General features: G+C 44.3%; 1 protein-coding gene across 3 annotated transcripts; it reads left to right on the top strand.

Moving 5' to 3' along the window:
• The first annotated feature begins 56 nt into the window (after nt 1-56).
• LOC138830132 (MORN repeat-containing protein 4) lies at nt 57-14473 on the top strand. 3 transcript variants are annotated; one of them, XM_070026545.1, is made up of 6 exons: nt 57-351; nt 8093-8264; nt 11385-11481; nt 12263-12377; nt 12992-13101; nt 13309-14473. In XM_070026545.1, exons 3-6 carry the CDS (start codon nt 11415-11417, stop codon nt 13455-13457), a joined length of 441 nt encoding a protein of 146 aa, XP_069882646.1. In that variant the 5' UTR covers nt 57-351; nt 8093-8264; nt 11385-11414; the 3' UTR covers nt 13458-14473. The 3 variants fall into 3 exon arrangements, with proteins under 3 accessions (XP_069882646.1, XP_069882648.1, XP_069882647.1); XM_070026547.1 differs by lacking the exon at nt 57-351 and adding an exon at nt 4363-4385; XM_070026546.1 differs by lacking the exon at nt 57-351 and adding an exon at nt 4488-4621.
• Nucleotides 14474-15361: the final 888 nt, after the last annotated feature.

The following is a 15361-nucleotide window of genomic DNA, read 5'->3' as shown; positions in this document are numbered from 1 at the left end:
GTTCCAGAAGCCAAACCTGGGTCAGCCCCGCCCTTTAATTCCAATTGGTTGGCGAGGCTTGGTTGCTTTCCTAGCATCCTGCCTATGGGTCACTATTTGAGTGCCTGCTGGTTGTGAGACTGGCAAGGGGGAAAAGAAAGGCATTTCTTTGGTATGAGTACTGGGGCTTGAACTCAGGCCTTCACGCTTTCTCTTGGCTGCATTTTTCGCTTCCAGGCTGGCGTTCTATCGCTTGAGCCAGAGCTCCACTTCCGGCTCCTTGCTGATTAATTGGAGATGAGAAACTCATGGACTTTTCTGGTCAGGCCGGCTTCAAGCCTCGATCCGCCGAGAGTGGCGACTGTGACAGAGGTGAGCCATCAGTGCCTTGCAAAAGTGTCATTTTAGGATCACTAATTGATCACCTAAGTTCTAAGTGTTGGAGAGACAGTAGTGAAGCAAAGAAACATCGCTCTCTGTACTTGTAACAAAGGGAGAGGGCGGGCCTTTTTTGTTTGTTTAATCCCAATCCAAAAGCTCTAAATTTCTGTGAGACCAAAAAAATCCAAGGCTTTATTTGCCAATGTAAGCCCTCAGTGTCTAGACACAGTAGTCCACAGTATTTTGGTGGAAAAGAGAAGGAAGATTATAGCTCCCCTCATTCTGTTGAAAAACAGCTCTCTGGGAGGTTATGTTGTTCTTTTCCTCAGAGCAAAAGAGCCAGATATCTATCTGGAACTCCATTAATAGGAAGTCTCCAGACTCAGCGAAGCCTGTGCTGAATCCAGAGGAAGTGTATAATTACTGAGAGGTAAACAGAGTTGCTAGAGGAAAGGAATGGAAGGTTAGTGCTGTGCAGAACATACAGCAACCTGCTTGACTGAGTGGGGGGAGTGGGGAGAAGAACTACCAAGGACCGAGGAAAAGCCAAGCAGAGGTACCTGGCATGTGAAAGGCCATAGGGAGCTTTCTTTTTTTTTTTTTTTTTTTTTTTTTTGGTCGGTCGTGGGGCTTGAACTCTGGGCCTGGGCGCTGTCCCTCAGCTCTTCAGCTCAAGGCGAGCGCTCTACCACTTGAGCTACAGCGCCACTTCCGGTTTTCTGGTGGTTTATTGGAGATAGGAGTCTCACGGTCTCTCCTGCCCGGGCTGGCTTTGAACCGCGATCCTCAGATCTCAGCCTCCTGAGTAGCTAGGATTACAGGCGTGAGCCACCAGCGCCCGGCCCATAGGGAGCTTTCTAGAGCAGATCTTGCCCAAGGAAGTGGAGACCCAGGCACCCTGAAGTAATCCAGGAAATGTATATAGGTGGCATCTGAAGGAGGACAAATAGTTGGATATTTAAATCTATGGAATATTATACTATCCTTTGTATTGTTGTTGTTTGAAACTGGGACTCGAACTTGGAATCCGATGCTTCCTTCCTTTCTTTGATTGTCTTCCACCTGAGCTGCGCCACCGCCGCCTTTTTTTTGGTCAGTCATGGGGCTTGAACTCGGCCTGGGTGCTGTCTCTGAGCTCTTCAGCTCAAGGCTAGCTCTTTACTACTCGAGCCACAGCACCACTTCCAGCCTTTTCTGTTTATGTAGTGCTGAGGAATCAAACCCAGGACCTCATGAATGCGAGGCAAGCACTCTACCACTGAGCCACTTTCCCAGTTCCCAACTGCCTTTAAAAAAAAAAAAAATTTCTTTTACTGTGAGAATACCGTACAGAGGAGTTACAGTTACATGGGCAAGATAGCGAGTATATTTCTTATCAAGCATTGTTGCCTCCTCTTTGTTTCCCCTTCCCATATTCCGCATATTCCCTCCCTCCCCCACCCAATCCTCCCCCCACCCACTACCAAAGTTGTAAAGTTCATTTTGCAACGTAAGGACTTGTACATCTCATTGTTGCAATGGGTCCACCTGTATCCCAACTAACTGCCTTTTTAAAGTGTGGGATGAAGGCTGGGATGTAGCTCAGTGGCAAAGCTCTTGTCTAGTAAGTGCAACGTCCTGGATTCGATCCCCAGTACCAAAAAAGAAAAGACAAAAAAAATAAAGTTAAAGTGTGGGATGTAATGGTTAGAAGCAGGTATTTGGAATCAGAGACATTTAATTTGAATACTAGTTCTAAAATGACAATCATTTTTCACAAATTACTTCATCTCTCAAACCTGTTTTCCGCCTATAAAGTGAAAATGATCATCCCTATCTCACTTGATTAAACAAGAATATGCAATGTATATAAAGTACTTATGATGCTTATTATATAAAAAGGTACTCCACTAGTCTTTTGGTCACTGTTGAGGTAATTGTTAATGTTTTCATTGTTCTGCCCAAAGTAATCTCCAGACTAGAGGTATGGATTTTCACAAAAGACCATTAGTTACATGGTCACCAGTATTTCATAATCATTCCTGATTCAGATTATTGCCACAGCTCAGTACAAGTACTGAATTGAAAGAATTATTGTTCATTTGTATTTATAGGAATGTCTTAGGACTAGAGGAGCAGCTCAGTTGCTCAGTGTTAGTGCTTACCTAGCATGTTCTGGGTTCATTCCCCAATTTAAAAAATAAATAAATAAACCACTCTAGGCAAAAATCTATTTTGAGTTCCACTGCTTCTTTTAATTAACAACTAATGCATTTCCTTTTGATGTCCAGACATCAAATAATTAAGTGATGTCTGCCTCTCATGTACCAGAACCCATAGCCACAAAAATGATATCTTGGTATCATTTATCTCATTTAACTCACAAACTTCAAGTTACAATCAAGGAGAGGTCCCAGTTTTAGAGCTCTCCCTGGAATTCTGAGGTTTTTTTTTTTCCTCTATGGAAACATTCTTGGAATGTATTTCTGTATATACCTCTTCAAATTTAATTTCTTTTTTACTGAACAGAGCCCAAATGTCCCCTATCACCTACCAAATGCTAAGTATGTACCAGGCATCATTTAAGTCCATTACTCAAAATGACTCACATTGAAACCCCTGTGATGTTGGAAACTGAGGCCTACAGAGGTAAAATAACTTGCCCATGATAGTGGCAGAGCTGGGTTCAAATCTAGGCAGCCTGGCTCTAGACTGGCACTATCCCTGGACTTCTTTGTGTTCACTACTACTTGAACCATAGCACCACTTCTGGCTTTTTTGAATAGTTTATTGGAGATAAGAGTTTCATGGATACTTTCCTCCCCAGGGCTTCATGAATGCTAGGCAAGCACTCTACCACTAAACCAGATTCCCAGTCCTCAAAGTATTATTTCTTTATACTTTGTAATATACAGTCTACATTCTAGTAACATCTATTTTCTTGACACTCCATTCTTTCGACAACTATAATTACATCTATAGTCAATACCACACAGTTTGGCATATTTAACTAATGAATGGACCACCGAATGGTAGTGCCAGATTGAATCTTTTTTTTTTTTTTTTGGGTCCGGTCGTGGGCTTGAACTCTGAGCCTGGGCGCTGCCCCTCAGCCCTTCAGCTCAAGGCTAGTGCTCTACCACTTGAGCCACAGCGCCACTTCCGGCTTTTTTTTTTCTTATGGGTGCTGAGGAATTGAACCCAGGGCCTCATGCATGCAAGTCAAGTGCTTTACCACTGAGCCACCTTCCCAGCCCCCAGATTGAATCTTATACATTTGCTGATCCAATGTCATTTTACAGTCTTAATACCTTGCTCAAAATCGTTTACATTTAGTGACAGATGAAATTTGAATACAGAATATAAGTTTTTAAAGAAACTATTATTTATCTCACATTTTCATAATAATCCTGGAGAAATGCAATGGCTGTTACCTTTATCATTTTCTAGTCTACAAATGAAGAAACCTCAATCCACTAAAAGCAATTTGAAAAGCTGGGCACTGGTGGCACAAGGCTGAGATCTGAAGATCTCAGTTCCATGCCAGCCCAGGCAGGAAAGTCCATGAGACTGTTATCTCCAATTAACCACCAGAAAATCAGAAGTGGAGCTGCAGCTCAAAGTTGTAGAACGCTAACCTTGGGCGAAAGCGCTCAGGGACAGCGTTCAGGCCCTGAGTTCAAGACCCAGGACCGACCAAAAACAATGGATCTGAGTAATGACAACACATTATAAGGAATGCCACAAATGTCTTGATACCACATTGCTAGGCATGGGATTATTAAGGGTCAGCCCTGCCTAGCACATTAAAAATTACAAATCCACCTCTACAGCAGATTTCTGTCCTTAAACTCAGCAACCAGGCCTTTACAAGCCTGAAGGATGGGAGCTGGTGGTAACATAGACACGTTTGGTCTTATTTGGGGTTAATTTTGTAGGGGGAGGGCTGTCTCCGGCGCGCGAGACCAGCGTCCTCCGTGTCTGTGGAGTTGGTGAGGTGGGATCACAGCCCCACCCTCTTGCTGACAGAGCCCCGCACCCAGATGGTGAGGAGAAGGAACGGGACCAATGGGGAGTGGCGTTTTTCCCGGTTGCCTAGGTAACAGCCAATTGGCAGCGGGAATGGAGCTCAGTGCAGCCGCCCAGGATGGCGGCGTCCAGAGGGGCTGATGGTGGAGGTGGTGGAGTGGAAGGCAGCCGTGGGGAGCCGGGCAGAGCCAAGGCCCAGGTCCCTGGAGCCCCGCGTCTGGGCGCGACACTCGTTCGGAAAGGTCGAGCCCAGGTGGGCTGATGGCCCCGGTGGGAGGGAGCCACACGAATGGGTCAGCCCGGGAGGGGCGGCGAGGCGAGTGGGAGAGAGCCGCCCCGGCTCGAGGCGCAGCGCTGTCACGGCACGCGCGCCCCTGGCCAGCTGCTCGGGCGGGTCCGACCCCGGTTTTCAGCTGATCGAGAGGCCCGGGAGAGCCATGGCACCCGAGCTGGGTGGGGGCCGGGGGCTCTAGGGAATGGCTGACCTGGGTGTTCTGGGAGAGAAAGCAGACCCAGGCAGAGGAAGGTAGGAGAGAGGCTGGAATGCCAGAAAGCGGCGGGAGCCAGTGTGGCCTCGTGGAGGTCTAGGGCTTTGTCTGCTCTGGGGAAGCCGCTTCCGCATTGGGGGAGAATCCTCTCACATACTGAGCTTTGAAGATGGGGTGCCTCCGTTACTTGATAGGTGGCATCCTAGCAGCTCAGCATCTCCCACCAGCTTAGGTCCCAACGTAACTGCTGTATTAGACACCAATCCAGGCATTCTACTGTTCTGACAGTATTATCCCCAGTCCTCACTGCCAAGCTATCGTGTGTGTGTGTGTGTGTGTGTGTGTGTGTGTGTGTGTGTGTGTGTGTGTGTGTGTGTGTGTGTGTGTGATGTTTTGTTTTTCTGGAGATACTGGGATTGAACTCAGGGACTTATACTTGCTAGGAGGAGTTGTATCACTTTGAACCACACCCCCTATCCCTTGTGATATTTTTAGAAACCTTTCTGGTACCAACTGTTTTCTTTTTCACCTCGAATCTAATCATCCCACGGTCTTCCTGAATAAGACCTTTATATAGTGAATGATACAATTGTTTACTTTTCAAAAGAAGGAAAGTAGGATTAAAGTTATAATTTTAAAAGACTATTTTATTCCCAGTAGGGAGTGGGAGGGCAAGAGGGGACAGCAAACAAGAAAAAAAAAAAAAAACTATCTCATTTATAAACCTATAGAGTATTTGAGTTTTTGTTTTTGTTTCCTAAAAAACTTAATCCTTGTTCATCAGAACTTTCGTTTTCACCTATTTAGGATTCAAAAAGCCTAAAATGCTTTCTTTTGTGTAAAAGAACTTTTATAACTGTCATATCCTAGGAGAGGTGGCTTTGGGGAACAATTTGAAAATGTATGTGGGTAGTTAAGGAACTGCCTCTAAATACTAGTAGCTAACTGAAAATCTATTCCCCTTGTGTTATTATTCCCTTCCCCACCACTCACAAGGTTGATGCTTTAGTACTTGAGCCACAGCTCTACTTCCAGATTTTTGGTGGTTAATTGGGGGAGATAAAAGTCTCACAGATTTTTCTGCACAGGATGGCTTCAAACTTGGATCCTCAGATGTCAGCCTCCCAAGGAGTTAGGATTACAGACATGAATCCCTAGTATCCAGCCAAGTTTGATTTTTAAAGAATTGAAAAAAAATAACACCACCATGTAAATGTCTTGTCTGTATTCTATAATATCTCAGATGAAATATGGATTCATTTCTGGGAGATGGAATCATAAAGGTTCCTTAATTGAGGCTTGGTTCCTGGGCTAGGATGATTCAAACTGGAAGAGCACATGATCTCTCCATTTGGCGTGGCTTCCTCATTGCATTGGAGCTTTGGATAGTTGGACTGCTTTACTGGTGGATCAGGACTCCAATTGTGCATATGGAAGTCAGCTAGGTGGAAGTCACATCACCTTATGTGACAAAACCTTACAACACTCATCACTTTCCAGTAGCGTAGTATTGTTTAAAACTTAAGAAGCCTATTCTGATTCCAGAGAGAGAAGTTGAGACTATCCTTTGATGGGTTAATGTCACAGTCAGATTATAAAAGCATGTGTAAGAGGAGAAACTATTGCACACACATTTGGTTTTTTGTTTTTGTTTTTGTTTTGGGTCCAGTCCTGGGGCCTGAACTCTGGGCCTGGGCACTGTCCCTCAGCTCTTCAGATCAAGGCCAGTGCTCTACCACTTGAGCCACAGCACCACTTCCGGCTTTTTTTTCTTTTTCCTTATGTGGTGCTGAGGAATCAAACCCAGGGCCTCGGCATGCAAGGCAAGTGCTCTACCACTGAGCCACCTTCCCAGCCCCTGCACACACATTTGAAAAATACAATCTGTGACATTCAGTAATAAGAAGATAACTTTTTACCAGTTGTTGTGGCACAGCCCATATTCCCAGTACTCTGGAGGTGAAGGCCTAAGGATTAAGTTCAAGACAAGCCTAGATTGTACAGTAAAACTCTTGTCTTTGAAATAAATAAAGTGTAAACCCAAGATCTGATATCACACACACACACAAAATGTAGTTAGGCTTACATCTTAAGGGCATGTATAGTAAATACTTTGGCTGTTGAGCATCCTCATACTAAAGAAATATTCCCTTCTGTTTTGTTTTGTTTTTTTCCAGGGACTCTTTACCAGTCCATTTGAAACAGGGTGGGATGCTACCCTGGAAGTTTCAAGTAAAGTAAATAAATATACCTCAGTCCCTGTGTACCCATTGTGGCTCTTCAAATTCTACTATAGTAACTCTTTCCATCTTTTTTTTTTTCTTTTTTTTTCTTTTTTTTTTGTCGGTTGTGGGCTTGAACTCTGGGCCTGGGCGCTGTCCCTTAGCTCTTCAGCTCAAGGCGAGCGCTCTACCACTTGAGCTACAGCGCCACTTCTGGTTTTCTGGTGGTTTATTGGAGATAGGAGTCTCACGGTCTCTCCTGCCCGGGCTGGCTTTGAACCGCAATCCTCAGATCTCAGCCTCCTGAGTAGCTAGGATTACAGACGTGAGCCACCAGCGCCCGGCTTCTTTTTTTTTTTTTCTAATGCTAGTACTGGGACTTGAACTTAAGGCCTTACTCAAAGTTGATGCTCTATCACTTGAGCCACAGTTCCACTTCTGTTTTTTTACTGGTTAGGTAGAGAATAAGAGTTTAAATGGCTGGCTTCAAACCATGGTCTTCAGACCTCAGTCTCTTGGGTAACTAGGATTATAGATGCAAGCCACCATTATCTGACCACTCTCCAAATTTTAAGTAGATTAGTTATCTACTACCAAATACTTAAAGGAAATGCCTTTATCTTTAAGTTTTCATAGTTACAGATTTAGTTTTAAGATAGCCTAGTTATAGTCTGGAGGTGTAGCTCAAGTGGTAAACTAAACTGCCTAGCAAGTTTGAGGCCCTCAATTCAAACTTTAGGATCACTAAAAGTAAAAGTATGTTTTTTAAGGCTTTGTTGTGATATTTTGTAGAAGGTAGCAGCCTTTTAGATTCCAATGAATGTGTTTTGAATGAATTAAATATTTCTAATTTGTACCATTGGTCGACCTTTAATGCTGTGTCTTAATTTGTTGTAGAAACAATCAAAGATTGGCAGAAGGTTACTGAATTACTCAACTGAACTAAGAAGAATTTTCTTCTGCAATTCTGATGGGAAACTGTTTCTCTTCCTCTCATTAATGTTGTATTTGCAGTAGAGTCATATTGACCTCCACCCCAGCATGCTCTGATGCCAGGCTGACGATAAGAGGCTTGTGAGCCTGAAATCGGATGCTGACCCCATGGGACATTGATAGGACAGAGAGGGCACAGCAGTCACTAACTGTGCATCACCTCTGTGAAAATAGGCCCTGGAGATTTGGAAAGGTTAGTACAGGACTTGGGGGGGAAGGGTGCGGGGGGAGGGGGGTATATGGCCCTTCCCTAAAGATACTTTATTCTATATGAAGGATCTTAGACATAAAGTTGCCTTCTGGTGATTGGAGAAATTAGCAAGTGAGAATTACAAGTGAGCTCAACAGGTCTCAAAGAACCTCTGCAAAGCTGGCTGTTCTGTCCTTATGGAGCTAGAAAATATTTCTCCATTTTTGGATGCGAACCCAGGATGCTCAGGACTAATCTGGCCTTATGTCTGAAAATGAGAGCTTAGCGACAAGGCCTTGTCCTACAGAACGTGAAGAAGCTGCTCTGGGATCAGGTCAGGCTGTTGTCACATCAGTCCATTTCTGGGATATTAGAATAAAAAATGGCCAAAGTCAAGATATCCCATAGGGTACTGAAGAAGAACAAATGGGTAGCAACTATAGTTTGTTTTTCATCTACTTAATCTTTGCCTCATTAGTCAAATTTGCTAAATTGTTCTATTTCTAAGTCTTACTGAATTATGTTAGCTGTCTTTTTTTTTCTGTCCTGGGGCTTGAACTCAGGGCTAGAGCTCTACTTCCAGCTTCTTTTGGTAGTAATTGGAGATAAGAGTCTCATGGATTTTCCTGCTAGGGCTGGCTTCAAACTACAGACCTCAGATCTCTACCTCCTGAGTAGCTAGGATTTCAGGCATGAGCCACTGGCACCTCTCTGTTGTTATCAATCTTTTATACTGAACATGGACTTTAGAGAAGTTCCTGTTACAGTAAGTAAATATTTGAGTTTAGATGTCTCACATGTAAATGTGGATGAAAATAAACCAACGTTTAGTGGGCAGGGCCAGGCAGCTTTCTAGGTACATTCATGTATGTTATTTAATTTAGTGTACCTGTCAACTCTGAAATAGGCCTATATCTGTATAGATGAGGAAACTGAGAAACAGAACACTTAATAGCTTGCCCAAGTTATTTAAACTCAGATCTTTTTGTTGACAGTGTCCACAGTGCCGCTATCTTGTGCTTGGCAAGCATGATGGGGTAGGATGAGATGGGGTGGGATGGGCATGGCACAGGGTAGGACAGGATAAGATAGGCCTCTGCTAGATTTCTGTTTGAGCAGTGTAGCACCTGCCTCGAAAGTGTGAGGCCGGGCTGGGAAGGTGGCTCAGTGGTAAAGTGCTTGCCTTGCATGCATGAGGCCCTGGGTTCGATTCCTCAGCACCACATAAGTAGAAGAAGCCAGAAGTGGCGCTGTGGCTCAAGTGGTAGAGTGCTAGCGTTGAGCTGAAGAGCTGAGGGACAGTGCCCAGGTCCAGAGTTCAGGCCCCACAACCGACCAAAAAAAAAAGTGTGAGGCCCTGAGTTCCACTCCCCAGAACTGCTCAAGAGCTAATGGGTAGAGGAAGGAAGGAATGAACTCTGCACGTGCATGTGTGCACACCCGCTGCTACTGGGGCTTGAACTCAGGGCCTTGACACTGCCCCTTAGATGTTTGCTCAAAGCTGGTGCTCTACCACTTAAGCACAGCTCCACTTCCAGCTTTTTGGTCGTTAATTGGAAGTAAGAGTCTCATGGACTTTCCTGTCCAGGCTGGCTTTGAACCACAATCCTCAAATCTCAGCCTCCTGAGTAGCTAGTATTACATACATGTAATAGTTAATATTACAACCAGTGGTTTCTGGCTAAACTGCCTCTTAAAAGGAGGATCTGCCCCCAATCACATCACAAGGAGATGAATGAAAAATACCAGAGTACTTTTTCAGTCTACCAACTTACTACATCTCTTCCTTACAAGCATTTCTACCTACACTCAGCTTCTTCAACCCCCTCCTACTTCCTGTTGCAACATTCTCTTTCCTTAAATACTGCTTTGTCCACAAGTTCCCCAGAGCTCCCTCTTTCCTACTAGCTGCTGTGACATCTTTTGCATAGCCTTCAGAGATCTCCATGGTTGGCCTGACCTAAATGCAGAGAGGTAGTGCTGAAAGACTAGCTATAGTCAGGGAAGGATTATGTGTTAGTCCCAGCTTAGCCCCCAGCAAACTTTTTAACTACTCTGAGTTTCTATCTGTTCACTTAGAATATGAAGAAGTTTGGACTAGATCTGTGGGGTTCTTGTCAGATTTAATTAAGCTTTCAACTGAGTATACAAATAGGTCTTCATCTGTAGTCAGACCAAGCTTTAATTTTCCATTGAATATTCCATGTATACATTGCTCTTTGTGCTTACATTCCCCACTTTCTCAATTGGGAATCAGGTTTGCTTTCTTCACTGCTTGTTTTAGGTTGTGTCATTATTTGTCTTTGTTAATCCCTGCCATCCATTAATTTCAGTGGGTCCAGTCAACTACAGTATAACTTCACTGAGAGATGACATTATTATTATTTATTTATTTATTTATTTTTGGTCAGTTGTGGGGCCTGAACTCTGGGCCTGGGCACTGTCCCTCAGCCCTTCAGCTCAAGGCTAGCACTCTACCACTTGAACTACAGTGCCAGTTCTGGCTTTTTCTGCTTATGTGGTGCTGAGGAATCGAACCCAGGGCCTCATGCATGGGAGGCAAGCACTCTACCACAGAGCCACCTTCCCAGCGAGACTACTATTTTATACATTAACTAAACTAACAAGGTAGATACTGAATGAGTAGTTGTAGATTAAACCTCCCCTTCCATCCCAGGTCATAGAAAATAAGAACAAGCTGAAAACTTTTAAAACATAGCAGGATAAGAGTCATTGGGCAGGGGCTGGGAAGTTGGCTCAGTGGTAGAGCGCTTGCCTTGCATGCCTGAGGTCCTAGGTTCGATTCCTCAGCACCACATAAGCAAAAAGAAAAAAGCCGGAAGTGGCGCTGTGGCTCAAGTGGTAGGGCACTAGCCTTGAGCTGAAGAGCTGAGGGACAGTGCTCAGGCCCAGAGTTCAGGCCCCACAACCGGACCAAAACAAGAGTCATTGGGCAGACGCGGTGCTAATGTAGTGGTGTGGTAGTTGGAGAGGGAAGGTGTTTTTGTTATATGAACCCAAGGTAGTAAATAATAGGCTAGTAGAATGTATCCATGGGTGATGACGTTGCTCTCCATCCCTCCATCCAGTCCCTGAACTGCTTCTTCTGTTTATTTCCTACAGTTTCACCCTTTTCTTCCATAACCTGTCATCATGACACTGACAAAAGGTTCCTTCACTTACTCCAGTGGGGAGGAATATCATGGAGAGTGGAAGGAAGGTAAGAAGGACCCACAGTGGCTTTCCAGGGATGAACACTTTGGCTAAAGGAAAAATACATGAAGATGGGAGCCAGGACTGGGAAGGTGGCTCAGTGGTAGAGTGCTTGCCTTGCATGCATGAGGCCCTCGGTTTGATCCTTCAGTACCACATAAGCAGAAAAAGCCAGAACTGGTGCTGTGGCTAAAGTGGTAGAGCACTAGCCTTGAGCTGAAGAGCTGAGGGACAGTGCCCAGGCCCAGAGTTCAGGCCTCATGACAGACCAAAAAAAAAAAAAAAAAAAAAAGATGGGTAGCCAACTTTTAGGTGCTTTATTTCCTGCAGAATTTAACTCTAACCAGTACTTTTGAACCATGATCCTCAGATCTCAGCCTCCTGAATAGCTAGGATTATAGGCATGAGTCAACGGCGCCCGGCTGTTTCCCCAGCTTTTAAACTATAATAATAGTACTGAGGCTGTCTTATAATATTGAAGATTATATACAATAAATACAAAGTGCTTAGAAGGGTGGCTGGCACATAGAAAAGACACAATAAATGTTAGCTGTTGTTATTTTAAGAGTTAACATTCATATTTAGAGACCTGCTCCAAATCTGATGCTATGACTTAAAATGGGAAGTCCCAGAAGCTAAGTTTCTGGTGCCCGATTCTCCCCTGTTGCTCCCACAGTGTTTTTTCATTTTGTGGGTAGGGTAATGAAAAGTAGGAGATGCCAAGTAAGTGAGATGGGACCCTAAAGCTTCTCCATTCCAATCTGGCACCTGTCCTTCTCTCTGCTTAGGCCGCAGACATGGTTTTGGTCAGCTGCTGTTTGCAGATGGTGGCACCTACCTGGGTCATTTTGAAAATGGGCTCTTTAATGGCTTTGGGGTACTGACCTTCTCAGATGGCTCAAGGTGAGTATTAGTTTACCCCTTTCCCAGCTTTTAAACTAGAGAGGCTCTGATTTAAAAATAGGTCATTGGTGAATATCTGGTCAATCCTGAACTTGTCCCAGGCCCTGAAGAAAACAATAGCAGTTCTTTTATTGGTTTTTTTGTTTTTGTTGTTGTTGTTGTTGTTGTTGTTGCCAGTCCTGGAGCTTGAACTCAGGGCCTGGGCGCTGTACTTAAGCCTCTCTGTGCTCAAGGCTAGCATTCTGCCACTTGAGCCACAGCGCCACCTCAGGTTTTTTCTGTTTATGTGGTACTGAGGAATTGAACCCAGAGCTTCAGGCATACTAGTCAAGTACTCTTACTGCTAAGCCACATTCCCATTCCCTGGTTACTTTTTAAATAGATCTGAAATTGGAAATGTCAAGGAGATGAGTGACCTTCCATCCCACCTCCATTGACCTGAATCCATATTTTCTGAACTTTTCTGCTAGCTAGAGATAGGATAGGTGGGATGGGTGGAGCTCTGCACTTTGCCTCTTGGCTATACTAATTAACTCCTATAGGCAGCTGCTTGACTCAATTAGCCAGCACAAGGAACTTGCCTATAAAAGACTAACATCTTGGTGTCTCTACAGGTATGAGGGAGAGTTTGCCCAGGGAAAGTTTAATGGCGTTGGAGTCTTCATTCGACATGATAACATGACCTTTGAGGGGGAATTTAAAAATGGCAGAGTAGATGGTTTTGGTAAGTTTCAGCCTGGGGGATGATAATAACTGTGGTGAGGTGGAAATATACCTTCTTAGTTTAATTCCTTTGTGGATGTCCAGAAAGCTATAGTGGTTGTGCCCTCATGACTACTGTGCACTGAACTCACTAGTTGAGTATCAAGCTGATCCCTAAGGCCTTAATGCAGTTGTCTTATTTTTCCTTATTTCTTTGTCCTCCTCAAAGGCCTGCTGACCTTTCCAGATGGTTCTCATGGAATACCCCGCAATGAAGGTCTGTTTGAAAACAACAAGTTGCTGCGGCGTGAGAAGTGTTCTGCTGTGGTCCAGCGGGCTCAGAGTGCATCCAAATCTGCCAGAAATCTCACCGCCTGATGGGGCAGTAACCAGAGAAGTGTCGGGTAAAGCCAGTACACCCTTGTTCACTCCAGGTGAATTAGTGAACAAGATATGAGATGAAATGACTGGAGCTAAAGCTTGTAAGGTTCCTGTCACCTGCCAATCAGGAATTCGGCCACAGGAAAGTGCCGCGGACTTTGACCAAGACCCTAAAGCAGTTGTTAGCAATGCTATCTTTCCCTGACCAAATGTGTCAGAGGACAGAGGAGCCATCTTTATTATTTATTTGTTCCTGTTCCTTGTTGCTAAGGCCTTGGGACCCAGTGCAAAAGTGCTGTGGCTCTCACTCCGTTTGCTGCCAAGTGATACAGAATCTTTTCATTCTGCCTACATTTGGGGCAGTTAATCCTATAGCGCCAACTTAGGGCCAGTAATTTGTGTTGTCCTAGAGAAATAAGGAAAAAAGGATAGGGGTGGCTTAGACAGTACAGTAGTTATATGCAAATCAAGGCCAGAGCTTTTCTTTTTGTTTGTTTGGTTTTTGTTTTTTTGTTTTTGTTTTTGTTTGGTCATTCGTGGGGCTTGAATTCAGGGCCTGGGTGCTGTCCCTAAGCATTTGTGCTCAAGGCTGGCATTCTACCACTTTGAGCCATGGCACCACTTCTGGTTTTCTGGAAGTTAATTGGAGATAAGAGTCTTACGAACTTTCCTGCCTGGGCTGGCTTTGAACCATGGTCCTCAGATCTCAGCCTCCTGAGTAGCTAGGATGACAGTGTGAGCCACCGGCGCCCGGCTTAAAGCTTTCCTATACACTACTTCCTTAATCGTTGCCGTTGAAGTCATAGCTCCAGGTTCCCACTTTGTCTGATCAGACTGATCTTTGTCTCTGCTTATTCCCTCTGTGAAGGAGTCAGTAAAATTGCTGTTTTCTTGTCCCTTGACTTTCCATGCTGTCTTCCTTACTTGAATTACAGTAGATAATCGAATCCCCACTTGTGCCTCTGTCCTTCCTTAAATGTCAGATAGGATCCCTTTATGAAATTAAAAGAAAATATTGTAAAAGTAATCTTATAACTTGTATTTATTGCTTATTCTAGGTCAGAGGGAAGACCTAGCTAGTCCACTTCAGAACTGTCTCATAGAGCTCTGAGTCCTAGGGATGGCTTGAACTGACACAGTTCTTTCCCATTGGGCAAGTAGATCAGACTCACCTCAACCCTTTGGATATAGGTAGACTTGGACCTATCCTCGGACTAGAGTGAATTAACAGAACATTAGCGCCTCACATTTGGCTTGTTGTGACTCTTCTACCAAGATCTTTGGCACTCAGACCTGGGCCGGATCATGGCAGGAAGGATCCCCACACAGTTCATCACGAGGCCTCCAGTTAGCCCATCACCCAAACATACCACCAGCCCTGTCATCACACCAAATCCCTCAACAGCAGACTGCAGTAAAAATTACAGCCAAGTGCCTCTATTTATTCTTTGAATTGTACTGTAGAAACACGTTTATAGGAATAAACAATCATCAGAAACTTCCTGCACATAGTTTACAGTTTTCTTGCCCTGTGTCCTTATAAATATCAGTCCATTTGCTGTTTGTAAAAGTTAAACAGTGTGGGGCTTGGAGCTGATACTGCATACTTCACTACATAATACCATCTAGTTCTCAGAACCCCTGCAAGAAGTTGGGCAGCCTAAGTTTATCCACACTTGTAAATGGCAAGCCTGAGATTTCTATTCTGATTCCAACTCCCTTTCTACTAGATCTCTCTCACTGTGAGCATCAGAATGCTTACTGCCTGAGGCCAGTGATTGCCAGATCTTCTGGGTGACCTCAAACAAGTCAACTCTTGCCTGGATTTCCCTTTTTCTGCCTCAATAAAATAGTGGAACACACTGCCATATGAACCCATTTACATGCATGATCCTACTTGG

This window comes from Dipodomys merriami, unplaced genomic scaffold (assembly GCF_024711535.1).
Source record: "Dipodomys merriami isolate MVZ:Mamm:240054 unplaced genomic scaffold, mDipMer1.0.p SCAF_184, whole genome shotgun sequence".
NCBI classification, from domain to species: domain Eukaryota; kingdom Metazoa; phylum Chordata; class Mammalia; order Rodentia; family Heteromyidae; genus Dipodomys; species Dipodomys merriami.
This window is presented reverse-complemented; position numbering and strand designations above follow the sequence as displayed.

Coding starts and splice junctions, on each gene's coding strand:
- LOC138830132 (XM_070026545.1), top strand. CDS start 11,415: ATGACACTGACAAAAGGTTCCTTCACTTACTCCAGTGGGGAGGAATAT. Junction 12,378..12,991: donor ACCTTCTCAGATGGCTCAAG/GTGAGTATTAGT, acceptor GTGTCTCTACAG/GTATGAGGGAGAGTTTGCCC. Junction 13,102..13,308: donor TGGCAGAGTAGATGGTTTTG/GTAAGTTTCAGC, acceptor TCCTCCTCAAAG/GCCTGCTGACCTTTCCAGAT.